We start from the raw sequence: 27042 nt of genomic DNA, 5'->3' as shown, positions 1-27042 counted from the left end.
TATGAAGTACATTACATTATATTTCATTTCAGCATGTCCATTATTTCTTTCTTGTGATCTGTGTACACACAAAACACACCACACATGTCAAAATATGTGGTCAAACCCGGTGTGGCAGTGAGAGAAGGAAGCAGAGAATGGGTGAAACTCACGAGCTCATAGAAAACCTCTGGTCTCATATTTATGTGAAATGTAACTTCAGTTCTCTGTTTGTCGTCCTTCTCCAGCGAGAGTCTGTCTGTTTTTCAGAGAGTTTCAGTGCTGCATGTGAGGATGGGCCACACTTTGTTCTGTGTGCTGTCGTTATTCTGTGAGTACTTCAGTGACTTTCTCTGTTTGAAAGGTGCAGATTGAGGAAAATGTATTGAGTAGTGAGGATGTTTGTCCAACCGTAGCTGCTGTTGGTGAAACTCCAGCTGTTTTTAAAAGCCTTTTGTTTATTATCTATTTGATAGTTCAGCCAGTTTGATAATGTCTGATGAGGTATCAATCTTTATCATAGCGCTGAATACACTCCTCTACTGCGGACGCACTCAAGGTGACTGAACAATTTTCTTTCTTTTCAGTTTTGTGTTTAAATCTCCAGCTACTTTCACCTCTAATCACATGTTCTTTTTATGTTTTAACTTCATCTATGATATGACTTCAGTAAAGTAGTGCTTAAGTGTGTGTCATTGCATTTTACTGTTGTGTTGAGTTCCAGATGCTGAGCTGACCTTTGAGCCCAACTCGCCCCATTTATTTACTGGAGAGTATGTTACCTTCAAATGTGACATGAGAGAAGGAAATGACACTGAGTGGCATTACAAATTCAACAGGAACGGCCAACAAGTTGTCTCCTTCAATACGAAAAACTCGTATTCAGTCAAGCTAAGGGCCGACTTCAGTGGTGATTATCAGTGCATTGGTCGTCTCAAGGGCTCAACAAGTGTCACAAAGCAGAGTAACAACGTCACTCTTTCTGTATCAGGTAAGGGATCAAATGTATTGTTACTACTACATGTTTACCATCAACTGTAGCACAGCCGTGTTGAGATCACCACTATCACAGACGTGATCAAGAATCCGCATACGACCTACTGCTAGATCCAGTTAGCCAGTTAGTCTCGTAAACGGCCGCGTATATGCATGTATACGTAACTATTTGTATATATATAGTTTATATCATGGCTCAAGGCAGCTGATGCAGCCAGCTATTTTGACTATTAGTCACTTTTTTTGTGCATGGTGTAATAACTTGTTTTCATGATGTAGCCATTTCACTGAAATAAAAATTCAAATTAATCAAATTAATCAAGTAAATCTCCCGGCACTACATAAAAGCCAAGCCACTGTGGAAGTTCAGTTGGCCAACTATTATTATGTGAATGCAGAATATGTAGCGAGTTTATATTGGGAGCACAGACTTAGGGCCTACATGTGTATGCTGGACTGGAGGAGGGGTGTATGAAGAGTGAACACTGACAGCTTAAGTGCACTGCCAAATAGCAAAGGGTGCATTGGAAACAGTGTATGTTGCAGTCATGTGAGAGTAGTGGACTTGAACCGTCTGCCGTCTTGATTCTGAAGCTATCCTGTATGTGTCCTATTCCAAATCATTACAGTAATGTGGCGAGCTAATAAATTCTTTAAAGATATGTACTTATCAGAAAGATATCATAAATATATGTTATATTCTATTTATTCTAACCCAAACAGCACACAGACCCATGGCCACTCTGAGAGCACACAGGTCAGTTATACCAGTCGGGGGCACTGTGACACTGATCTGCTCTGTGGACGGCTCTGCAGGCTGGAAATACGAATGGTTCAGACGGACCTCAGACTCCCATGACGCTATGATCGCAACGGATGGGAACGGAACAGAAAACTTCATCAGCATTGCACAGGAAGGCATCTACCGGTGCCGGGGACGAAGAGGAAACCCAGTTTTCCTCACAGAGCACAGTGATGTGTATCGCATTGAGATAACTTGTGAGTTTTTGTTTTTTTGTCATGAATTCCTGATTACCAGGATTAGTACTGAAAACTGTGAAGTTTTCTCTGTTGAGTTGATGTTTCCGTTTGAATGTTAACCGTGTATTTTTGGTGTGAACAGTGTTCAACAGGGTCTTTGTGACCCTGCGACACAACTGGACTCGGATAGTCAGTGGTGAGACAGTCACTGTCATGTGTGAGATCAAGGGAGGAGGCGACACCGAGTGGGAGTATGAGTGGAGAACAAGCAGCTCAAACACACCTGCAGCACACAGTGAATACAGGATTAGCAGCGCTTCTGTTTTCCACAGTGGACAGTACTGGTGTAAAGGCAGAAGAGACCTGTATTCCTCAACAGCGTGGAGTGATGCCTTCACACTGACAGTATCACGTAAGTCAGTTTGTCTTTCATTCATGCTGTGTCGTGTTTCTCTGTGTGTTTTCATCCATCCATCTACAGAAAACATAACTTTTCCTCCCACAAAAATGAACAGATAAACCCAGGCCCACAGTTATGGTTGACAGGAGGACCATACCAGTCGGGGGCAACGAAACACTGATCTGCTCTGTGTGGGACGCTGCTGAGTGGAAGTACTACTGGTTCAGACGAACCTCAGTCTTTTCTGAAAGCCAGATCATTAGAGATGGTCGACCAGATAGAGTTATCAGTATCTCACAAGGAGGCATCTACTACTGCAGAGGAGGGAGAGGAAACCCAGCTGTCTTCACAGAGGACAGTGATTCAGTCACCATTGAGAAAAGAGGTGAATGTTAGTGCTTTGGTTTTCAGAATTAAAGCTCAAAACTACTTTCCTCTGATTATTTTCTGCTTCTGTTTATTTGAACAGTATCCAACAAGGCTGTTGTGACCCTGCAGCCCAACTGGCCTCTGATATTCAGTGGCGAGACAATCACAGTTAGGTGTGACATTCATGGACGTGGAGACACTGAGTGGGAGTATGAATGGAGCAAACCCAACTCAAACACGATTCCAACACACAATAAACACAGGATCAGGGGTGCTACTGTGTACAACAGTGGGAACTACAGGTGCATGGGTAAACACAAAGGGGACTTGTATACCTCAACAGAGTGGAGCGACGTCGTCACATTGATAGTTTCATGTGAGTTGAACTGTGTATTGTGCACTTTATGTATATGATGCCTAGTTTTGTTATTTTCTATGACTTCTGCTGTGGCAATTAATGCATGTTGTCACCGGGAGAAGAAAAAGAGAATTTAAATCATGAATCATTTAAGTGTGTGTGTGTGTTGGAATTCAGTTTGTCACATTAGGTTAGGTTAGTTTTACCGCTTCAGTTCAATAACGACTTGTCTGGTACCTACAGTACTGTTTGCCTTGCACAGACATTTAGAACAGTGATTAAATGAAGATTTGTTTGGAAGATAGAGCTAGATTCATTACCAACCGATATTCATTAAGTGATTTACATTGGACGAATTCACAGAGGCAGTAATAATCTTTTTTTTATGTTTTATGAACTGAACAGCACACAGACCAAAGGCTGAACTGAGTGCTGACAACACAGCCTTTCCAGCAGGGGGCAGTGTGACCCTGACCTGCTCTGTGAACCCATCATCACCTGGTTGGGAGTACATGTGGTTCAGAAGAGAGACACCATCTGAATCCCTGACCACAGAAGACGGTCACTCAGTTGGACAAATCAGTGTCTCACAGGAAGGACTCTACGTGTGCATTGGACGAAGAGGAAACCCAGTTTACTACACAGAGTACAGCGACTCAATCAACATTCACAAAATTGGTGAGTGTGGCATTAAAATATTACACATTTTTTGTAAGAGAAATCTTTTAAAAATCTGTTGTGTGTCCATGATTTGAGACCAGGGCTAAAATGGCTGATATAACCTTTTTCATTTGTCATTTTTTGTGTGCCTTTGAACATGAATAGTCACAAACAAGCCTGTTGTGACTCTGCAACCCAGCTGGCCTCAGATATACCACGGAGAGACGATCACTCTCAGGTGTGAGATCCAGGGAGGAGACACTGAGTGGGAGTACGAATGGACAACAACCAGCTCATATAAACCTCCAAACCAAAATGAATACAGGATTAGTTTTGCGTCTTCATCACACAGTGGAGACTACTGGTGTAAGAGCAGACTGAAAAGAGCACAACAGAATTCAACAGGGTGGAGTATTTCCTTCAAATTGACCGTATCTTATAGTAAGTCGGATTATGTTTCATTCACACTGAAAATTCATTAAAACTTTCAAATTTGTCGAAAGCATTTGTATGACTATAAATCAAAGCCTGTTTTCATTCTGAGAAAATCCCTTTCCAACAGAACCCCAGCCTGTCCTCACTGTGTCTCCGTTATGGCTGAGTCCTGGAGCCTCAGTCACTCTGAGCTGCAGCGTTAAAGATCCCTCTGCAGGATGGAGCTTCTACTGGTATAAGATTATTCCCAAACTATCAGGCAGCTCCTACAGCCTTGAGCTGCTACCTGGCCGCAGCAATGGGACTGATCAGGACTCCTACATGGTTCATGGACAGACGCACACGGCAGGATATGTGTGCAGAGCTGGAAGAGGAGATCCAGAGTCTTACACTCTGTACAGTGAACCTACATTTGTCTGGTCTGGAGGTAGGTTTGTCTGTTTTCCCCCTCTTCTCTCAAACAGTAAATGCTATGTTATTACCTCAGTCTGTCAAATTATTTTGTTTATTAACAATCAATTTACAGTAATTAACTACTAATTTCACATACAGCTGTTGTTAAAAGAGACTATGCTCTCGGCAGTTGCACAGACACACAATGGGAAAAATCAGGCAACAAAAAGTAACTCCTGTGATTGTTTAACTGTTTCACCAACATTTTTAATGCTCAACAATTGATTTAACAACAACAATTAAAACACAATAAAAGGTATAGTTGCATTGTTTTTTTCCCCCAGATTTTCATCCACCAGCGTCTCTCATAGTGAGTCCTGACAGAGCGCAGCACTTCATGTTTGAAACTGTCTCACTGAACTGCAAGGGAAACTCGACTGAGTGGAGAGTGAGGAGGTTTACTGAGGACAACCACCTGTCATACTCAGCATACTGCGCTCGCTGGGGGACAATGACTGGGTCCACGTGCTACGTAGAAAGGCAGCAGCCCAGTAATGCAGTTTACTGGTGTGAGTCTAGATCAGGAGAGTTCAGCAATGCAGTCAACATCACTGCACATTGTAGGTTTTCATTACTTTTCTTTATACATATGTGTTAAACAGACTGAGGAGAACACTTTAGCTACATGAGAAATGAAGGTAACTAGCAATAACCAACATTTGGCCGTAAACAAGCTTTCATATTGTTCATCATTATTTAACAGATATTATTATCCTGGTGAGCCCTGTCCTTCCTGCGACTGAGGGAGATTTTGTGACTCTCGGCTGCAAATCGATGACACAAAAAACACTTTCCCACGTCACTTTCTACCGAAACGACAAAATCATCCAAAATGACACCAGAGTGATGTTGAATATCTCTGCAGTCTCAAAGTCAGACGAAGGCTTCTACAGGTGTGAATATTCAGGGAACGGGTCACCAGTGAGTTGGATGTCAGTAAAGTGTGAGTATGATTAATACAGCCTGTCTTCATTAGTTTATGTGTGCTACAATAGCTTTACTTTCAGCAGATTTCAAGTAAATGAATCATCATCAGCTGCCAAATGGTGTGGTTTATTTTTTTGCATTAAATAGTCTGCATCCATAACAACACAAACATTTCATCACTTAATGACCTTACACAGTACAATGTTACACAAGGCTCACTGTAAAGGAGCAAAATTTAAGAAAACCAGGTACTGGTGATAGAGGTTAAAAATAAAAATGCGAAGAAAACACAAATTAGCTGCTGCTGATGTACCCAAGTCTGTCTAAGAGAGACTACCACTTATAAATATACAAACACCTTCCTCAGTACAGCTTTACTAATCAGAAAAGAGCACAAAAGTCACTCAATTGAACAAAAATGTTTTTGTTTAATATTTTTCCACATCACTGATGTGCTTTCAGTCCTGCTGCCCAATAGACCCCTCATTGAGGCCCCCTCCTGTGTAATCCTTCATAGACAAAGTTCATTAATACTTTATTATTGCAGCGTCCAGCTCTCCATTTCCTGTGCTGTTGACCGTTGGGCTGGTTATTGGGATCTTACTGATTGTTCTCCTGCCACTGCTGCTGCTGTGTTGGTACAAAAAGTCAAAGGGTGAGACCCTTTCCTGTTTATCTTAAAATGACTCTGCTTATTAAAAATCACTGAGGAATTCTGATGTCATGTGACAGTAATAATTACTGTCTTTTTCACAGATACATGTTGTCACAGGTTGGTACCACACTCACCCACCTTAAGCATAACATATTAACTTTTTACTTTTACTAGTTTTTACATATCTTGTGTACATTTTTTTGCGACATGTTTCAGGGTCTTCCAGTCTCAGAGAACCAATCAGAGCTCAGCTACAATCCAAACTGTCAGCCAAGATGAAAATCAACAGCAAGTATACTCCTCTCTTCTCCATGGTCAGTCTTTCACAGCTATTTCTAACAATCTTTCAAATTCATATCCAGTTATATATAGTTATAAGTTATATCATGGACTTGAAGTGACTCATTTGATGTTGTCTTGATTTTTACTGACCTGTAGGTGATCTTAGTGTCTATGAATCAATCAGTGGCTCTGGAAACACTGAACATGGTACAGTATAAACTCTGATTCCTGCACAGCTGTCCAAAATGACATGATTTTAACTGAGTGATCAAAGTTCAAGCCAGTAAAAACATTTCTAATTTCAGGTGAACGAGCAGATGACTACAGAAATGTCATATCTCAGATTCAGCTGAAAGGTTTCAGAAAGAGGAGTGAGTACACAAAATATGAAACATCAAAAGTAAATTCATTGATTGTTAATTCAACCAGCAATCCCCAAACGTACATATATTACATGGCCAAAAGTATGTGGACAGCTGAACGTCAGCACCTGATTGCCAAAAGTACACTTTGGTATCCACATTCTTTGTGTGTGGTGTAAAAGACAACGTTCACTTTTGTTATATTATTATTTTAACAGGAATACATGATGATCCAGCGGAAAGCTCTGGCAACAGTAATATGAGTCCAGATTCAACTGCAGGTACAGATTTTGACATTAGCTATTTGGCTACTGGCTCATTTGCTTTTTAATTACTTAATTACTAAAACTGTATCATATCATCATCAACATCATCATTAAAAAGGTACACAAAGCTATGAGTCAGTATAGATGCCAAATTATAGTCACTATAGATATATGTCTAAATGCATTTAAAAGCATATTTTTCAGTTGTATTTATTGTGATTGTGTTCCAGGTCCATAAAGAGAAGCGCATCATCAGCAAATTAAGAGAAGCGTTGAGAACGACTTGAAAAACAACATTCATGTTTAAACAGTGTTGACAGCCCTGCATCCAAACATCAGACACATGGTACTTTGTGAAGTTTGAAAGCAGATAATATGAAAGAATGATTCTGTTATGTTGGATTTAATTCCTGGTTGATTTCTGCTGAATTTTCTTTCGTACTTATACTTATTATGTGTATTTTTGTAGCAATAATGTAATACTGCTGTAGGTTAGATGGCATAGGACTATATATGTTGTGTGTTTTCATGTCAGTAATGGAGTTTGGCAGGGTGGTTTGTTATCTCCAGTGTTGTTAAACTTGTGTAGATAACTTGAATTGGCAGTTAAATGTTTGTAATCTCATTATTAATCGTTTTATATATGAAGGCAGTTTGGTTTTATCGTCTCTGCAGTTCTGGTCTTCATCAGTTGTTGAGCATGTTCACCATAGTGCCGACTTAAAGCCAGTAAGAGTGAAGTAATAATTGACTGCAAAGCAGAAAGTACATTTTTAATGAGGGTGACATACTTAAGTTAACGATGAGAAAACTCTTGGTCATTATGTTACATATAACAGAGATATTTATTGTCAATATCAAAAATGATATACTCAAAGAAAGTCCCTTTATCTGAAATCCTCTCAGCTGATGAAAAGTTACTGTATGCCCCTGTATACTGCTCACCTGTCATGTAGGCATGAACAGAGCAGTATGCGGAGACTTCCAGCCACCTGCCATGATACTGTCAGATTATATCATGGGCGCCTCAGTTGTTACGAAAAGACATCTGATGTAATTAATAGGAAATGACACCTCTTTCCTTCTCTGCGGTGGCTGCAGTTTCACTGCTGAACGTGAGAATGAGGCACACTGCAGGGGTCGTTCTGTGCGTAAATCATTAATTTTTTTGTTGCTCAGATTAAGGAAAATGATTGATATGAGAAAAACAAAGTGACAGAAATGTGCCCACTTTTTCTGAGAGCAACTCATGGTTTTTATCAACGTGCTTTTGTAGTTAGGATCTTAGCTAGTGGCTGAAAGTTATGATATTTGCTTTATCAACAACTATAGTTGGCAATACCTGTGTTTAACTCTTTAATAGTCTTTCGGCCTGTTTGATAACATCTAATGCAGTGTCAGTCTTTAGTGCTGAATACACTACAGACATGCTAAAGGTGATCACACAATTTCCTTTCTTTATTGTTTTTCTGTTTATTTACGTATGATGAATTTCTCCTAATGACTCCAAATCAATACTGAAATGTGATCAGATTGTAAAAAGTCAGCTTTACTATAGCTGAAAAACTTTCTACCACTTTAGAGATAAAAGATCTAATGTTGGTCCGGCTTTTTCAGAGTGCTCACTCACTGTTGTTAATCATTATTCTGAGGCTTGGTGGAGTGTGTGATGCAAGACAAATTTCAGTGTAAACGGACAATAAAGTGTTCAGTTTGTCACTTTCTGTGGTTGGAATGATCATGTCTGAAAATCGAATTTTTACCAAAAAGTTGGAAAATGTACAGTCTGGATTGTATGCAGATGACATAGGTGTATTTTATGGTAAACGTCTCTTCTCGTACAGCTTCACCGGTCAAAGTGGACAACAACTATTTCTCTTCAGTGTGTTAAAAAGAACATATAATACATTCATGTAAATTCATCTGTCCTTGTATAACTGTACTGTCCTGATCATTTTTAAGTTTGGTCTTTCACAATGTAGTTTGTAGCAAGACTAAACTTTCAACCAATCTGTAAGCATTGTCTCTCATGCGTGCAGGTTTACTTTATCAGCCACTTTATAGTTCCTGTGGTCAAATATCTTCACTGATGCATCTCTGAGGGTATAATGTAATGCATGATATTTAATTTATTTAACTATGTAATATTATTGTTGATCATTTAATAATAATAATGTTAAAAGCAAATTTGTTTTCATTCATCAGAAAATAATGGTACCTGCTATATGTATGAATGTTTTCTTCTGTTGTGATGAAGTAAATACCCATGAGTATCATAATTACACTGAGATACATTTTTATGTTAACAAATCCTTTAAGAAGTAATAGCTCTCTCTTTGTAGAAATATTGTCAAATAAAAAAAGAGTTGAACTCGTCAGGTTCAATGAAGGGTCGGACGTGTCTGTTGTATGATTTGACCAGCGTTATTTTTACTGAAATAAATTACATTTCAACAAACTTGGCAATGTTTGCTGTCTTGGCTTCACCAAGTATTTCCAGTCAGCTGAGCAGCTGATCCTGCTGAATGCCCAAGGGGACAACTTTAAAGACAACATCAAACCAGCTGAAAAATAATGTTATAGAAACCACTTCTGCAGAGGCATGTGCAAACAGAAATGCTGCAATACTAACTTGGAACTAAATGACTTGCAAGAATATCTGACGACAGGATTGAGACAAATACTCTACACGTCCAGATCACATATGTCTCTTTGCAGCAGTATATAGATACAGTTTGGTAGGTAAACTTTATTCAGTGTGTAGTTTAGTTTCTAGTTCATAATGTTGTCAGGTCTACAATTACCAGGGTTTATAGTGATGTACTTTTGGTCACCTGCCAATATGAAATAGTACGATGGTAAATGATTTTTATTTTTTTACTGCAAGCTCTACTTGCTGTCTCAACTTCACCCCATCATTTTTTTTCTCTCAACTCGTCACAGCAGAGTTTGATTGACCAGAAGAGGAAACAGATGTTGCTGCTCTCCCCACAGAAATGGCTGATGGTCGTCTCCGATGCTCGAGCTGCGTCTTTTCATGCAGTGCTCTTCTGCTGTTTGGGGTCTTCCTCCATGGTATGGTATATTTACAGTTGTAAGAGGTATATGTCAGGTCAAGCTTACAGTATTTCCTGGATGTCTACAGATCATGTGAATCTTACGTGTTTACAATTACATGAAAACTAATTTAATCAAAGTTTCCTTTTTGTTGTATTTTCTAATGTTGTTCTATTGCATTTCTTTGCCTTATGTAGAGCATTGCCTGTGTTTCTGTCACTGCTGTGCAAGCAGGGTGGCAAGGAACACCAGAAATACGGCTCAAATGCAGACAAATGAGGCAGAGCTTGATGCAGAAAGATAATTTTTGGGACAAAGACTTATGGAAGCAAGCAAGGGACAAAACTGGGAAAGCAGTGTAACACAGGCAAACAAATCCAAGTCCATAAAGCAAGGTCCAAAACACTAGAGAGGCAGGCAGAAACAGGGAACCAAGGCTGATGAGGGGAGTGAGAACAAGTGAGCAAGTGAATGAGGAAGTATGGAGGAAGACGGCTCGAGGATTGCATGTCTGGGGAGTTGGAGGAACAAATATGGCCCGGGAGAAGTGAGCATGGGCTGGAGACAGGGACTGAGGGGAACTGAGGAGGAGATTGTGACAGTTTCACATAATCGTAGTTTTTGTAAATAGCACTGCAGAAAAATGCAGCTCAACCCAAAACCTCATCACTCTCTGTCACCCACCCCTTTCTTTCTTTCAACAGTGGTGACTATCAGCCATAATATCAAGTATCAATTTGACAATGACAAAAATGTTGTACTCACTCTGTTGTTTTGCTTTCATGTTTCAGACGTGGAGGCGTCCAGCTGTCAACGTGTCATCCACAAAAAGGCTGGAGACTCTGTGGAGCTTTCATCATGCTTACCAGCTGAAGGGGTCAGCTTTGCAAGATGGAAATATGGAGGGTCAGTAATTGCAGACAAAGATGAGGGTGTTCCTGAATATTATCACTTCAAAGGCAGATTAGATCTAAACCCCACAAACTTAAGTCTAACAGTGAGAAGACTGACTCTCCAAGATTCAGGTGATTTCAGTTTCATCTCAGAGGTGAATGACAGACAAAGGGAAACAGTCACCATCACTCTGCAAGTTCATGGTAAGAGTCCTCTGTTTTTGTCAAACTTTGTTAGTAAATGCTGTAAAATTCTATTTGCTTATTTATTAGCATTAATGTCTCCGACACTGTCCTATTGTTTATTGTTAGACACAACTTTTTACTCCAACAAGCATCCTAAGAATCCAAGGAAGAAATTCCCCTCTAACAACATTTTCAGACGGTTTTGTCACTTTGTTATTCAACCACTATTACTGCCTTCGCTTTCTCTGGGTCCACTGCCTCATTAGAGCCCATAACTGAACAGCCCGTCCTGACTGACAACTCCACCTGGCACGCCTTGAACGAGTCCTGTACAGTCTTGCTGGAGTGCAGTGCAACCTCTGACAGCAATGTCGTCTACAACTGGACCGTTAGGAACCAAACCACAAGTGGCTCCAGGCTGCAGTACATCATCAGGGCAGCGGACGGAGACACCAGATTCACCTGCACAATTTACAATTTAGTCAGTGAGAAGTCGGCAACCAAATCAGTGAAGTGCAGCAACAAGACACAAGAAATAAACCCACAGGAACCAGGTATGTGCAGAGATAAGATAATATGAATTGCTTTACTTTTGTACCCGTATCTTTTAAGGCTTTTATAATGGTCAACATTACTGTGTGTCATGACTGCACAGTTAAAGTGCTTTCAGATGAAGCTGATGTTGCTCCAATGTTGTTTTCTCTCCGTCTATTCTCTGCTGGTGAAGCGGTGTATCATTCAGGGAACCGCCGCAGCAACAAGTGAAAAAAATAATGGATGCAAACTTTACAGCCGTGCGACTCCACACCTGACAGTGATGATGCAAAAATAATTATTCTTAAGTGTCTCAAATCTAAACTCTCACTGTTATACTGAGAGCTGTTTTCCTTATCCTGACATCGTCACCTTCACACAGTTTTTAAACTTTTAACAAATTCTGGCATGTATTGCTGACTTCTCTTCTTCTTCTTCTTAATCCTCTTTGTCCCGGATGGGACATGAGGCTGCAACAGTGTAAACAGCTGCCGGAAAGCATTTTTGATTGTAGCTCATTGTGCTAAGCTAGGCTAATCATCACAGAGCTTCTCATCTAACTCTTGCCAAGACAGCAAATAACTGAATTTTCTAAAACGTTGGAATTGGAAGTCTATAAATGTGTATCTGAACATCCATCTTATATGAACGTGAATACATTTAAATCTTTTGTATATACTAAGTGTGCGTACTGTATGTAATGTAATCATGTATATACAATAAGGTCTCATGTTTCTTCTTGAAGGAAAATGTTATATGATTAAAGTTTATTGATATACTTATTACTATTATTATTACAGTGTCCAACTCCTCATCTCTAATACCATTGATTATTGGGCCGGTTACTGGAATTGCACTGATTATTCTACTGCTGCTCTCGCTGATTTGCTACACAAAGTCAAAAGGTGAGAACTCCTCTTATTCAAAATCACTGAATGTTTCTGACGTCATGAAACTGAGCAGTGGTTTAATTTATGTGACATTTCTATTTTTTCACAGATCCATGTTGTAACAGGTTGGGACACTCTTCTCTCACCAGCTACACACTGTACATGTTCTTTATTCATTTTTTACTTTTATTCGTTTTTTACGCATTACTGCTAATATACGTTTGTGTTTCAGGCTACTATCCCAGTCTCAAACGGTCAACCAAGATGAAACTCAACAGCCTGTGTACTCCTCTCTTCTCCGTGGTCAGTCTTCATCCAGTCCTGTTTGCTTTCACAACTATTGAAAGAAAATAGCCAAAAAAGACTAAAAGACATGGAATTTTATATGACCTTGCCCTGATTATCTCTCTGACCTGTAGGTGATGGTTCTGTCTATGAAACAATCAGAGGCTCTGGAGATGCTGGAAATGGTACAGTATAAACCCCATTATTACCTCTTTTTTTTTATCCCGCTACACCTATATCGTTCTATATCTCTCATTTGTTTTTTGTTTCGCTTGTTTCCTCCGATTTGGTTCCAGGTCCATAAAGAAAAGTACATCATCAGCAAAACAAGAGAAGCACAGACGACATGCCATGAAAACCGACATTCATGTATAAGCAGTTTTTGCATCATTTATAACTTTTAACTTTTAATTCAACTGTTTAGTACCCAGGTGATTGATTTAGGACTTCTGACGCTATATGCCAAAGGGATGAAATGAGCTAAATGTCAGCATCTAATTCAGAGTTCAGTGAGAAAGCTCAGGGAAGGACAACAACTGTTTCTCAGGTGTTTTTTCTCACACTGCTAAAATGTTCTCACAGTGCAGGTTTTCACTTTAAGCCACTTGGTGGTGCCATGTGGTTTTTCTTCCGGTTACTCAATGCTCAGTGGTTCCTGTGGTGAAATGCAATTGCATCTGTGAATGTATATAACTTAATGCACTAGCACATTTAATTTGATGTGTTTAACTATGTAATGTCATTGTCATATCTTTTGTAGATTATTTTCCTCCATTCAGGCAAACTATGTTATACGTTGTTTCCTGTTGAATTCTTAAATACTACGTATGTACGTTGTATGTGTGTTGTATGTAACTATGTATGTTATCTTTTATTTAATGGCCGATACCTGTGAGTATTGTAATTACACTGAAATTCATATGTCAAACTAGTTTTATGTCAAAAATGAATGAGCAGCCCTAACTTGGCAGACATTTTGTCGTGAAATAAATAAATATAAACATTTGAACTCATCTGGTTTGTATTTCAGAGTGTATCTAAAGGATGTGAAGAGGCAGGGTGTGTTGGTCTGTTATATCTTGGTTCTGTTTCTTTAATGACTCACTGACCAGCGCCATTTTACTGTCACTGTATCACTTCTCCTTTCGAAAGAAATGTCAGGAAACATGCTCAGGGTTTTACCAAGTCAGCCGGTCACTTGAACCCTCTGAACGTCCAAAGCGACAAGTTGGAAGTGACTGTAATCTAAATATTGTGACAGAGAGGAGAATGGGAGGGCCGTCTGCGCTATTTAAGAAATTACTAAGAAGACGTTGACACATTATTCCACCTGCAGAGTTGTGAATACGCCATGTCATGTATTTCTGCCTTAACTGCTGAGGGGATACCAAACACTGAACCTACAGGGTAACAGTTTGCCATGAATCACTTAAAACCAGGGAGCCATCCATTTCATATATATTCATTTTCTTTACGTTTACTAAAATTGCCAGAGAACAGAGCAGAAGCTGAATGCCTAAAAAAAAGACACAGCAGTGCTTTGAGCTAAAGCTTAGCACTAAACACAAAGTGCAGCTGAGGCTGATGGGAAATAAGGTTCAAGGTTCGGCTTCATTGTCATTATAAAATACAGGATAGCACAATGAAATGCAGTTCATGCAATGCAATTAGGTTTTGGTGGGAGTGGGATGGATGTCTGAACCAAATTTCAGGGCAATCTAAGAGACAATTCGCTATAAATGAAAAATGACAACCTCATGGTGGCGCTAGAGGGAAAATCAGGGAAGGCTCCATCCTCTGGGGACCGTGAACATCTGTACAAAGTTTCATGGCTGGCCATCGAATTGTTATTGAGATATTTCAGTCTGGACCAAAGTGGGCCGACTGACCAACTGACCGACGGACAAAATTGTAAAATATCACAAATATTAGTAATTTTATAAAGAAATCAAATGATGCCAGGTTTATAACTTTAGTAAGTTTAAAAAATGAATGACGGACATGACATGAGGCTGAATGCAATTGTGTGAGGTGTGAAACACAGTTTAATTGGCTGCGATTTATGTGGGCCGTGTCATCACCTTTAGTGTTAGTGAACAAACCACCATCGACAAGTTAAGAGGAAATCCAGTTAGGTTGCAGGACGTGCACAGGCCGCCTCCGCAGAAACACTGTGCGGTTTATTGCTGACGCTTTGACAGTGGCTACCGGTAATCTCTAGGGCCTTTTCTTTCCTTGACACCAGTGAAACCACAGTCTTCTTCTTCCAGCTGCAGCTCTACACGCCCCCCTAGATGAATTGGGTTTTATAATTTGCATACAGGATCCTAAAGGCTCAGCTTTTATACACATTTAATGAGACATAGTGATCAGGTGGTCAGCATGGACATAACACCCTCCTTTACAGGAGCATCGTCATTTGTGCACGATGAGCTACAGAGATGGCCTTTAAGTGAAGTCCGTTTATCTTGTTGCTGGGTAAGTTCACTTCCTTCTATATTCACAAGTGCTTGAGGCCACACACACACACACACACACACACACACACACACACACACACACACACACGCACACACACACAAGTTCTGCTTAAGGTGCATGCAATTGTAAACCTCAACATGCAACCACAGACAGATGCACCACAGAGTAGATTGTCTTTACACGTTGTGTGGAGTAAAATAGCACTGAACAGAATGCAGGTGGGGCATAGATAGAAAAATAAATAAATAAGAAATACATCAGCTTCTCAGCGGGTAAAAAGTGTACTATGTCCAGTGTACTATGAATTACAATTTCCTTCCTGCAGGACTGTGAGCCCTACTGAATTTCATCTTATCGGACTAATTCATACCAGCAGCGCTCTAGACCAAAACTGATGCATGATGGGAAAGAAAAGTAATCACTTTAGCATCTCCTCATCTAGGAATATCAGATGACAGGATGTGGCTGAGTTCTTCCTGCTCAAAGGTTTTCAAATGTGGACCTTTATCTCGAATCTTCACATTTCTAGCTCAGATATGGTTGGCTGCAGTAGTCTGTCACCTAATAGGAACAAATAGTGTGAAGGCAATACGGTACAATCTAATGCATAACAGCTGGCTGTGATTTATCAAATATCTGACCAATGATCTTTTATTACCTTTTATATAACAGCACATCAGGCCAGGCCGCTTCTTCTGCTTCTTCTTCGTTGACAGGAACCATCCCCCACTCTCCACCCTCTTCTATTTTTTTTTTATTTTTTTTTTTGTAGTGCGTTGTCACAGTTTGATAGACCAGAAGAGGAAACAGACGTTGTTCCTCTCCCAGCAGAGATGGTTGGTGGTCGCCTTCGTTGCCTGAGCTACGTCTGTACATGCAGTGCTGTGCTGCTTCTTGGGATCTGCCTCCATGGTACGTACACCTCTGCTCATAACTTATGTGTATTTCTTTTTTTTTTGCCTGATGCACTCTGTCCCGTGGTTAGAATAGAGCATGCACGACTGCAGAATTTCGTCTCTGGAAATGACGTGTATTCCTTGGAAGATCCCTACAGTCTTTGCGTCTTGTGTGTGTTTGCAAATGCAAGACGACTGCGTTCAGACGGCACCGGTGAGAAATGCAGCTGTGGCTTCAAAGCTGTAGTAGGAATATACTGGTTTGAGAACTGGGGCATCCAAAATGAAGAAATGAATTCAAAACTTTAAAACTTTAAAATCTTGTCACAACTCAGGGATGGGTCATCCTCTCTGTTTCTGTTACTTCCTCTTTGCGTTTTTTGAAAGAGGATTGGTTACCTTAAATTGTATATTCTGATAAATCCTAGTCGGTCACACAGAATATACAGTATTATATAAACTAGACAGGAACAAAGGAGTATTTGTAGAAGTAGAGGAGTGCATGTAAGTGTTAAAAACGTTGCTGCTGGTCTATTTACAGATCACAGATACAAGCCATCAATGTTTCAATATTTAGTTTCTATTAAGCACATAGTGGCTGTTGTTACATCAGAGAAGCATGTGAGGCCTGCCAACAGCCATTTATCTGAAGATTAGATTCACACACAACATGACAGCAGAGACAGTTGAACGTTTCCTGAGTGCTTTCCACCAGTGGCAGCAGCACTGACCGAAAGTGACGGCACGGAATAAAAGCACCTGTTGTTCTTTGGAAATGACGCAACGGTAACCAACTTTGTGGACTATTGTTGCTTTTGTTTGTTTGTTTTTTTCTTTTTCTAAAAGACAAAATAAGTGAGAACAGTCCCAACAACCCATATGACAATTAACAACATGACTCATATGAGCGTCTCCTGATCCTTGGTTAAGTCAGCTAGCTAAAATTATTTGTTGAGGTCAGGGGAAAGGTCAATATCACGCTGAAGAGAGTCTCCCCTAATATTAAGAAACACATTTGACTGAGCTTTCAAAAATGTTGTACTCACTCAGTTGCTTGTTTATGTGTTTCAGACGTGGAGGCGTCCGGCTGTCAGCGTGTCATCCACAAAAAAGCTGGAGACTCTGTGGAGCTTTCATCATGCTTACCAGCTGAAGGGGTCAACTTTGCAAGATGGAAATATGGAAAGTCAATAATTGCAGACAAAGATGAGGGTGTTCCTGAAAAGGATCAGTTCAAAGGCAGATTAGATCTAAACCCCACAAACTTAAGTCTAACAGTGAGAAGACTGACTCTCCAAGATTCAGGTGATTTCAGTTTCATCTCAGAGGTGAATGACAGACAAAGGGAAACAGTCACCATTACTCTGCAAGTTCATGGTAAGATTCCTCTGTTTTTATTAACCAAGTAACCAAATAACTGTTAATAGATAATCATTTATCATTAATTAATTAGTTGGTTGATTCATTCAATCATATTGAACAGGTGCCATAACATTGGTAGCAGAGAGAACTCATGAAGACGCTGTATTTATCTGTTCTCCTTTGACCACCATAGTCTATCACTGTTTAATATCAGACATGTTGGTGGTGTCTGATAGTAAAGATAATTATGCCAATATAGTTGGATATAATGGGAAGCGCAATCGCACCTATAAAAATGTACTATTATCATATTTCACATCCTGAGCTCTGCGTCCTATTCCCAAATTAGGATCTGAAATGTTTCATCATTAAACACAGCTGTTTACCTTCATCTTTTTTTGTGTATAAATCCAATCCTCCTCCGTCCAGGACATTTTGAAATAGTTTTTAGTTCACCATTATTAACCTCTTTCTTCTCTTTTAATTACTTTTATTTACTTGATAAAATTATTTTGTACGTTTTTGTGCTTCTGGATCACCAGTGTGTAGTCACTGAGCCTGTCCATAGTCAGGAATTTCCTTTGCTTCTTTCCCGATCATCAGAAGATAACCTGCTGATTTGATTGATCTCCCTTTGGGCCAGATAACACTCTGATTGTCTTTGATTTTTAGTGTCTTTCGTCCAATACTTTCAAACACTAAGATTTTAGGATTTCAAATACTTCCTTCAGCAACTCTTCATCATTTGGTTTATACAGATTTGTGTTTTGGGAGCAAACCCAGACGACTCCTCAGATTTGGTATTTTAGGCTTGGAATAGAGGTTAAGAAAGGGAAACCTTGACTGATGTGAATTCTCTGTTCTGTGGGCCTAGTTCTGCTATACATATGGGTGTGTTTTGTACATGTATAATAGATTCACCAAATTCAGTCAATGTCTAAGTAGAACTGTCCCTCTCTCTCTGCCTCATTAGAGTCCATAACTGAACAGCCCGTCCTGACTGACAACTCCACCTGGCACGCCTTGAACGAGTCCTGTACAGTCTTGCTGGAGTGCAGTGCAACCTCTGACAGCAATGTCACCTACAACTGGACCGTTAGGAACCAAACCACAAGTGGCTCCAGGCTGCAGTACATCATCAGGGCAGCGGACGGAGACACCAGATTCACCTGCACAATTTACAATTTAGTCAGTGCGAAGTCGGCAACCAAATCAGTGAAGTGCAGCAACAAGACTCAAGAAATTAGCCCACAGGAACCAGGTATGTGCAGAGATGTGATTATAGTTTATTAGTGTTACATTCTTGGGTGTGTTTTTTATAATTGGATTTGGATGGATATTACAATGTGACCAATCAGGCTGATAATTTCTGCAATTACAATCTGGCGAGTGAGAAAGACAATTCAATATATGTCTATTTTATATATATAATATCATCATGTTGCGGGTTCTCTGGTTAAAACATAAAGACAGCTATGATCAAAATGCAATAATGTTAAATATATTTGATTATATTCTGTGTAGTAAAGTTACGTTTGCCATTAGGTTGTGTGAAACTGAATTAAAGATATTTACAATTCAGTTTTGAATATCTCAAATGTTAATTCCAGATGTTTCCAAATTCAAATTATGACTAGTCAAAACTCAAATTTAATATATCTCCAATGTAGTTCTGACTTGTAAAGACAACTTACTTTCTCACAGTTAAAGATATTACTAGAGCCTGCACACTGGGGGAGGCATTAGCTAAAACACCGCTTTGTATTCTTATGCATTGTGAAAACAGCCATACAGGAAAACATAGATCATAGTGATGATGATGATGCTGATTAGTGTCGTGGTCGCTACTTGTTGCCACCTCAGTTTGACAAATGCTCTTTTCTCATCAACCACTGGGAGTGAAAAGTCAAATCTGTTTTTGCGCTCATTGTTGTAGTAGTGTTCCTGCTTTATTTATTCTATTTGACCTTGCACAATTGCGATCATTGTTACTGTTACTAATAATAACATCATAATACTGTCATTTGCAGTACACTTTGTCGTTCTCCTGAGTTTGGCAGTAGGAGGTTGTTTGATTATTGTCATCATAGTTGGAATAGCTGTGGGCATTTGTCACTGCAAACAAAGACGAGCAGGTAAGAAGCACTACACTGAATAGCAGCGTGTTTCCCCTTTAACTTCATATTGTTAATTTAGTTTTGTTTTAAATTCATGATTGACATGTCACTGTTTTTCTTTCTACCACCAGGCATTGACTCAAATGACATCACCGTGTACGCTGATATCTCTGAGGTTGCAACTGAAGATGTAAGTATGCTCATGTATTTGCTGTGCACACACTGCAAATTATCTACATCAGTTTTCATAGGAATCCAATGCTTGTTTTGGAGGATGACATGCATGTTTACCCAGTTTGCCTCTCTCCCTCTCTGTGATGCATGCACATTTAAACTTCCAGGGGACGTCACCTACCATGAAGCCATGCTCAGTGTATGAAACCATTGATAACAGACTCAACTCAGTCATACCTGGGGTAAGAGCAAACCTTTCATTTCTGAGACAGAATTAGTCCCTGTAATTTGAGTTTACTATATAACATATACACCTAAAGCATTTGGCTAAAGTGTACTTTTCCCTCCCTTATGTCGAATATATGATCATATATGTGCACTCTTTTATGAGATCATGGTTGCTTTTATCTAAGTAAAATATCCACCTCTGGAAAACTCTAAAACTAATGGCTGCTGACATAAAGATCGTCGGGCTGTGGCCACAAGCGGCAACTACAGCATGATGGTTAGCGCTAAATTGTTGTATACCAGTAGCATCAAGTCAGTAAACTGTCTGTAATGTCAGTTACGCAGCAATATATATAGCACAAGTTTCCTAACCGTTGCTAACATTAGCAGCCGTAGGCTACTGGTCATACCAGACTAAGTCAGGTTCAAGCAGCAACATTTGTATTTTTTGTAAGAGAACTATTGTGTATTGTGTGCAAACATTACATACCCTCACTTTGACATACATTTTGGTTGATGGGGAACATTTGATAGATAAACTGACGTTGCTGCTTAGAGACTAGATCCTCTAATATATAGAGATTCTGAATGATGAAATTATGCTTTTGACATTTCTTCCTCATGTTGCACAAAGTGTTTTAGAAATTAATTCTTCCTCTAATTTTGCATCTGATTGTGACACTGATGTTTGTTTTTTTACCTCCTTTTGTCACTCATCCAGCCCCAGACTGTGTATGACAAGATCCAGTTTAGTCGCATAAGGAGGACCTCGGTGTCGCCCTACCAAGATGTTTCCTAGAGGGTCACAGCTTGATGTGTAGTTTAAATTTCCTTAGAGTAAAAAAACACACAACTAGAAGACACAGATTAAGGTGCAACACTTTGCATTGACAGTGCAATACATACATATATGTATATGTATGTCTCTATATATATATATATATATAGAGACATACATATACATTGCTGTTGTATATATTTTTTACTTTTATTTTTCACTTAAATATTGTAAATGTGTATATCTTTATTTTCTATTTCTTATTTTTATATTTTGTACATACTTTTATTTCTAAATTGATGCTGCTTTCTAATCTTGAATGGGAGCACCAGTACTGTACAATCAGAATCAGAAATACTTTATTGATCCTCGGGGGGGATCAATAAAGTATTTCTGATTCTGATTCTGATTCTGATAAAAGAGAGTACAAGACGGCAATGTCATGTTTTTGTACATGAGTTCTGTTTTTCACCTTAAGAGACTATTGCAATTTCCCTTTATCATGTAAAAAACAATTATATTATAAACAATGTTATATATTTTGAGGGCCTAAGCTACATGCTCCAACTATATTAACAGTGTTGTAAATTTTGTAAATACAGAGATTTTATTTTTTAAATGTTTTGTGAGTTTTGTATGTCCTCTAATGCAAGTACTGTACTATGTAAATCTTTTGTGGATGATATCATTCTTAAAAGTTTTTGTAATCATTTTTTTGCAAGCATGTTTTATTTAAGCAGCAACCACATATAATTACGCCTTTATGTAAAAAATATATTTTTTCAGACAGTTGCATCAAAGTAAAACCCACATACGCACCATCATTTTGGTCCTTTATGCTCTGCGGGATCAGTTATAACACCTTAGCCCCCAGCTTATTTTGATGTACCTTTGACTTGTGTAACAGTAACAGTAACAGAAGTGGCTCTCCTTGACATCCATATAACATGACATCCAGTATGACTTGACAATAGTTATAAAAATATATAAAAATATATATATATAGTATATTGATACAAAACAACACAATGTCTCCAAAGAAAAAAGTAGTAAAAAAAAATAAATAAAACTACATAACATTAATCGCCTATTGACAAATGAAATCATTAATAAAGCTTTAAAAACAAAGCAAGTTGGTACAAAAGTGCTTAAAACACATACAGACACACACTTTTTGGATAGATTCAAAATTAAACAACTTCAGGGCACACTTAAAATCGACATTTTTACAGCAATGAAAAAATGTAAGGACCTTAGAAAGTTATTTACAGAGAGAAGAAATCAACAGTTCCCATGTGACAGAATAATAAAATAGAAAACATTAAGGCACGCACTGCTTCTGTGTTGGTTCTACTGCTTTTTGAAGCTGTAGTTTGGGGAATTGTTTTGGTGGTTTGCATTGGATTGTACAGGTTTTCATTATATTGTGTCCAGCAGCATACTATTTTACAATTACAATACATTTATGGATGCAGGGTTTTCTGGAAAATAAAGGAGAATACAAATTAATTTATGTAATAGTGACCATTTCAATCTGAACATGGCTATATGAATTACATACCTTTGAGGCATTGCCAAGCAGCTTTGATTCGTTCTGTAATTAAAAATAAAACATGTAGGATTAATTGCTTGAGAATTACAACTGGGCCACAATGTTCTCTTGTTCTATTGTATTCTTTCCAATCCCCAAATTTGGTACAAAACCCCCTAATTTCTTTATATTGAGCCTTCCCAAATGTTGGTATAGTGCCCGAATATTTCTGATACTTTCTTCATTCCCAGGGCCTACAAAAGCTGCCTTTACATACTAGATGTCATCTCAATCTTTTCAAGTCTACTTAGGTCTCTGGGACGGAGCCGCAGTCTTAGGGAAAGAGACACTAATGCACATGTGCAGTGAGGCAGAGAAGACTTTATGGGGTACGAGCTAGGTGAGCAACTATTATGGGAATGAATGGACATCATCTTCAGTCTGGTATCCAGTTTTCTTAAAACATCCAATGCCCCAGATCCCAAACTTTGGTATAACACCCTTGATAGAATAAGTAGACACTTCTATTGGCTTCTAGTGGAAGCTCATCCCAAGTAGTGGGGAAATCCTTTTTCTGTTGTTTGCCATTCAAGCTGATATTCGGACATCTTCTTGATTATGTATCCACCAGCAAAGCTTTGTCATTTGCAGCAAGGCCAGAGATGAGATATATGCATTGTTTCAGGATGGTTCCAGTCGCACTGCTGGAGCATCCTCAGTACGTGTCCCATCTCCATGTCTTAATTTCTTTGGCTATGTTGTTGCAGCCTGTGACCTTATATGGGTTCTCATTGGAGATCATGTTAGGCCAGCAGATATTACGGATTCTGCAGAGGCAGGTGTTGTGGAATGCATCAACCTTGTTTTGCTCATTTTTGAAGACCCTCCAGCACTCAAGGCCATACAGCAGTAGAGACTTCACGTTTCTACTTGTATGTCTTATTATAATTTCCCTAGACATAACAACATAACTCCAGTGCTGACTATTGATATTGGGAAACTCTGCCACAAACTCTCACCACATAGTTCCTCTGTTGGAAGATAACCAGTTGGCTAAGCAGCAGCCAACAGCAGTAGCAGTTGTTTTAAAGCTATTGTTGCTTGATGTCAACGTAGTTACAGTAATGTAGCAGTGAAGAAGGGTTTGATGTTGATTCTTTTGATTCCAGAATAGATAAATAAAAAAAGAAATTGCTAATGTTCTGCCACTGTGCTTCAGTGAGACGGTGACCTAAAGGAGGACAAAAAAAGAATTTTCTTACATGATCATGTTCTCGTCTCACCTCCGAAAAAGTATACTACAAATGCTGTCAGTAAACTTCCCAGGAGGCTTCCTATGAAAAAAACAACTATATGTCTACTCCTGGGCTGAGGAGGCGGCTGGGGTTGAGGCTGAGGCTTGTCGTCTGAAACAACACGGAAGAGACAAAATCATAATTAAAACATCTAAACATCTTAAACGTATTGTATCATATGTCAGCGTTTTCTCACTGAAGTCCATTGTGACCTTACCATCACACTCAAGAGTGACAAAACTTGAGGTGCTCTCCGTCTGCCTGCCGGAGGTGCAGGTGAATTTGACATGGTTCTGTGTGGTGTTGACAAACGCTAAAAGAACTGCAAAGTTGCCATCAGGATTACTCATGTTGAAGACAGACACACTGGGAGGTTTGACCTGCCAGGAGAAGTCAACACCTTTATCCATTGAAGAACAATGCAGCCAGATCCAACAGCTTTTTGCAGATGTACGGGCGACCTCGGTCCGTATGGTCGGCTCCTGGAGGTGTTCTGCGGAGGTTTAAATTGGAATTGTCGTTTAGACGCGAGGATATGTTCTCGACAATATTTAAAAACCTGCACCATTTGACTGAGACACTATCCAGTGACAAAATATTTGTTAGCATAATGCTGAACTTGATGAGAAAAATCTGTGTGCAGATATATGTGTAAAAACAAATATATAAAAGCCAGTCACACTTACGGATCACTCTCAGCTTGATCTTGTTTAGGCTGTCCTTTACCTCAGTATTGATGAGGTCCACAGTGTATTCCATTTCATCATCTGTGGTCAAACTATGGATCCTCAAGTCACCTAATGAATAAAAAAAAAGCATTGAGGAGACACTGTCTATTATTTTACACTGACAGGTGATAGGTCTGTCCTTTACCGGAGGAGATGTTGAGACTGAGTCTCCCTTTATACCGGTCGACCCGTTCAATGTTTTCCTTCCCGTTGCGATAGGTGGCAATCAAAGTGTCGTTTGAGAATATTGACCAGTCGATTGTGGAAAGATCCCATGATGGGTCGGCTCCTGAGGGCAAGGTAACAGTACTCCCAAGGTACCCAGAGACCTCCAAGAGGGATTCAACTAGTGCCACTGTAAAAAAGCAATAAGAGAAAGATTCAGCATCATCATGTTTATAACTGCTCATTGGAGGTATTTTTAAGAACAGAAGGGAAGTAGTCTGGCTTGTTTTCATTTTACTTCTAAAAAGGGGAAGGCAACAGTGGGGAACAGTTTGATGTTTAGCAGGTATAATATTCACCCTAACCTTCTTGATTTAGGATGTTCACATGCTAACATTTGCTAATTTGCGCTAAACACAAAGTACAACTGTGGGTGATGGGAATGTCATTAGTTTTGCAGGTCATAAATTATTGGATAAAATGATGGTGCTAGATGAAAGGTCAGGGGATCAAACTTTTCATCATCATCATCAATCATCTGCAGCCATTAATGTCTGTACCACATTTCATAGCAAACCATTCAATAGTTGTTGAGATATTTCAATTAAAAACAAAACCTCATGGTGGTTCTAGAGGAGTCGCAGGACCAAACGGCAAATGTGAATTAGTCTGGAAGCTCTATATTCATTTTCAATTTCCAAAGAGCGTTATGAAAGGGCAGAGACCAAAATGCCTCTGGATGCAATTGGATAGACCTACAACCTGCTTCAGGATAGAGTGCATACACATGTGAACACAGTATATAATAATAATAATGTGTATGAAACTTCTAGGGGTGTTTGAGATGACAAACTTGTTGTGAGGTTCATCGAGGGATTAAACATGCCGTTGATCACGTTGTCTACTTACTTTACTTCCTGCTTTAGTTTTGTTTGTGCATCAACGTCCAAAATAACAAATATGCTATACTTCCCTTCCTTTTGACATTTAAGCGAAGCTGAGACAGATATTTTAACTGATGAGTGAGAGAAATTGAGTATTAATACACCAAATATATTTAGTTTTCTTTTAAACTACCAGAGTCTCTCGGTCATAGTATTTCAGGAAGGGTTATATATATATATATATATATATATATATAAGCTTATACTAACATTTCAAATATCTCAAAGTTCCTGAAAGTTTGGCACATCAGCTCCTGCTCAATGATATTTTCAGCAAATGAAAACAAGACCTACCTTTGAGGAATGCAGTGAGAAGAATTTTACGTCTCATCGTTACCCGAATTACAACAAACTGACGAACACACTCAACTTACACTTCCTTTTTTTCAAGAAACGACACAGCTCATTGTGTCTATGAAAAAAGGGGAAGGTCCGTCCCATATTTCAAAATATGACAAACTTATTAAAGACCCAAACGTGGGCTAGGAATACTAAGACAAGCATTAGATTATTGATCATGCTTCCAGGAATGATGATCAATTCTACACTCACATTTTAACAAATATATATTTTTTATATTTTTATATAATAAATATATAAAATTATATATAATTTATATTTTATATTTGTTGTTGATTTTTCTTCCTAACATTTATTCTAAATAAAGTTGGTCATCACATCTATTGACCTCTAAAAAGAAAAACATTCAAAGTACTTTTTGGGTAAATTCCCACTGATCAGTGTAAATTCTTTCAAGCACGTCTGAACACACTGAAGAGTTTATTTTCTATTCTGTGTATAAACTTTGTATTATTTCCTGGTATTTTGGTGGATTCCAATCGTTGTAGGTACAAGGTGTTGAAAAATACATATACAGTGCATCCGGAAAGTATTCACAGCGCTTCACTTTTTCCACATTTTGTTATGTTGCAGCCTTATACCAAAATGGATTAAATTCATTTTTTTCCTCAAAATTCTACACACAACACCCCATAATGACAACGTGAAAAAAGTTTATTTGAGATTTTTGCAAATTTATTAAAAATAAAAAACCTGAGAAATCACATGTACGTAAGTATTCACAGCCTTTGCTCAATACTTTGTTGATGCACCTTTGGCAGCAATTACAGCCTCAAGTCTTTTTGAATATGATGCCACAAGCTTGGCACACCTATCTTTGGGCAGTTTCACCCATTCCTCTTTGCAGCACCTCTCAAGCTCCATCAGGTTGGATGGGAAGCGTCGGTGCACAGCCATTTTCAGATCTCTCCAGAGATGTTCAATCGGATTCAAGTCTGGGCTCTGGCTGGGCCACTCAAGGACATTCACAGAGTTGTCCTGAAGCCACTCCTTTGATATCTTGGCTGTGTGCTTA

General features: G+C 39.0%; 4 protein-coding genes across 4 annotated transcripts; 3 read left to right on the top strand and 1 right to left on the bottom strand.

Annotated features, from left to right (window-relative positions):
* Positions 1-471: 471 nt before the first annotated feature.
* On the top strand, positions 472-13272 carry LOC139306249 (Fc receptor-like protein 5). Its single transcript, XM_070930199.1, has 16 exons — positions 472-538; positions 704-970; positions 1699-1974; positions 2099-2368; positions 2472-2741; positions 2826-3101; positions 3489-3767; positions 3909-4154; positions 4306-4605; positions 4916-5191; positions 5335-5574; positions 6106-6213; positions 6315-6330; positions 6430-6527; positions 13103-13153; positions 13265-13272. The coding sequence occupies exons 1-16, from the start codon at positions 472-474 to the stop codon at positions 13270-13272; spliced, it is 3048 nt and encodes a 1015-aa protein (XP_070786300.1).
* Positions 10120-13037, top strand: LOC139306201 (SLAM family member 8-like). The gene is made up of 4 exons (XM_070930157.1): positions 10120-10198; positions 10972-11277; positions 11526-11813; positions 12916-13037. Exons 1-4 carry the CDS (start codon positions 10120-10122, stop codon positions 13035-13037), a joined length of 795 nt encoding a protein of 264 aa, XP_070786258.1.
* Positions 13273-16282: 3010 nt separating the features above from the next.
* Positions 16283-21093, top strand: LOC139306047 (SLAM family member 8-like). Its single transcript, XM_070930009.1, has 7 exons — positions 16283-16361; positions 17417-17722; positions 18681-18968; positions 19738-19842; positions 19956-20014; positions 20166-20240; positions 20948-21093. The coding sequence occupies exons 1-7, from the start codon at positions 16283-16285 to the stop codon at positions 21023-21025; spliced, it is 990 nt and encodes a 329-aa protein (XP_070786110.1). The 3' UTR covers positions 21026-21093.
* Positions 21094-21656: 563 nt separating this feature from the next.
* LOC139306048 (CD48 antigen) lies at positions 21657-25998 on the bottom strand. Its single transcript, XM_070930010.1, has 7 exons — positions 25962-25998; positions 24704-24913; positions 24517-24627; positions 24048-24323; positions 23819-23941; positions 22566-22598; positions 21657-22485 (listed from the first exon to the last, which is right to left on the bottom strand). The coding sequence occupies exons 1-7, from the start codon at positions 25996-25998 to the stop codon at positions 22457-22459; spliced, it is 819 nt and encodes a 272-aa protein (XP_070786111.1). The 3' UTR covers positions 21657-22456.
* Between the last annotated feature and the right edge of the window lie 1044 nt (positions 25999-27042).

Source organism: Enoplosus armatus, chromosome 23 (genome assembly GCF_043641665.1).
Source record: "Enoplosus armatus isolate fEnoArm2 chromosome 23, fEnoArm2.hap1, whole genome shotgun sequence".
In the NCBI taxonomy this organism is placed as follows: Eukaryota; Metazoa; Chordata; class Actinopteri; order Centrarchiformes; family Enoplosidae; genus Enoplosus; species Enoplosus armatus.
The sequence above is the reverse complement of the archived record's forward strand: the minus strand, read 5'-3'. Positions and strand labels throughout refer to the sequence as shown.

What these genes read in the sequence shown, in the direction of transcription:
- LOC139306249 (XM_070930199.1), top strand. Translation starts at nt 472, where the DNA reads ATGTCTGATGAGGTATCAATCTTTATCATAGCGCTGAATACACTCCTC. An exon ending in CTTCACACTGACAGTATCAC is followed by an intron (nt 2,369 to 2,471) that starts GTAAGTCAGTTT and finishes AAAAATGAACAG; the next exon opens with ATAAACCCAGGCCCACAGTT. An exon ending in ATACTCCTCTCTTCTCCATG is followed by an intron (nt 6,528 to 13,102) that starts GTCAGTCTTTCA and finishes TCTGACCTGTAG; the next exon opens with GTGATGGTTCTGTCTATGAA.
- LOC139306201 (XM_070930157.1), top strand. Translation starts at nt 10,120, where the DNA reads ATGGCTGATGGTCGTCTCCGATGCTCGAGCTGCGTCTTTTCATGCAGT. An exon ending in GTTTGGGGTCTTCCTCCATG is followed by an intron (nt 10,199 to 10,971) that starts GTATGGTATATT and finishes TTCATGTTTCAG; the next exon opens with ACGTGGAGGCGTCCAGCTGT. An exon ending in CATCACTCTGCAAGTTCATG is followed by an intron (nt 11,278 to 11,525) that starts GTAAGAGTCCTC and finishes CTGCCTCATTAG; the next exon opens with AGCCCATAACTGAACAGCCC.
- LOC139306047 (XM_070930009.1), top strand. Translation starts at nt 16,283, where the DNA reads ATGGTTGGTGGTCGCCTTCGTTGCCTGAGCTACGTCTGTACATGCAGT. An exon ending in CTGAGGTTGCAACTGAAGAT is followed by an intron (nt 20,015 to 20,165) that starts GTAAGTATGCTC and finishes TTAAACTTCCAG; the next exon opens with GGGACGTCACCTACCATGAA. An exon ending in TCAACTCAGTCATACCTGGG is followed by an intron (nt 20,241 to 20,947) that starts GTAAGAGCAAAC and finishes TCACTCATCCAG; the next exon opens with CCCCAGACTGTGTATGACAA.
- LOC139306048 (XM_070930010.1), bottom strand. Translation starts at nt 25,998, where the DNA reads ATGAGACGTAAAATTCTTCTCACTGCATTCCTCAAAG. An exon ending in TCTCACTGCATTCCTCAAAG is followed by an intron (nt 24,914 to 25,961) that starts GTAGGTCTTGTT and finishes GCTTTTTTACAG; the next exon opens with TGGCACTAGTTGAATCCCTC. An exon ending in TGTCACTCTTGAGTGTGATG is followed by an intron (nt 23,942 to 24,047) that starts GTAAGGTCACAA and finishes GTGTTGTTTCAG; the next exon opens with ACGACAAGCCTCAGCCTCAA.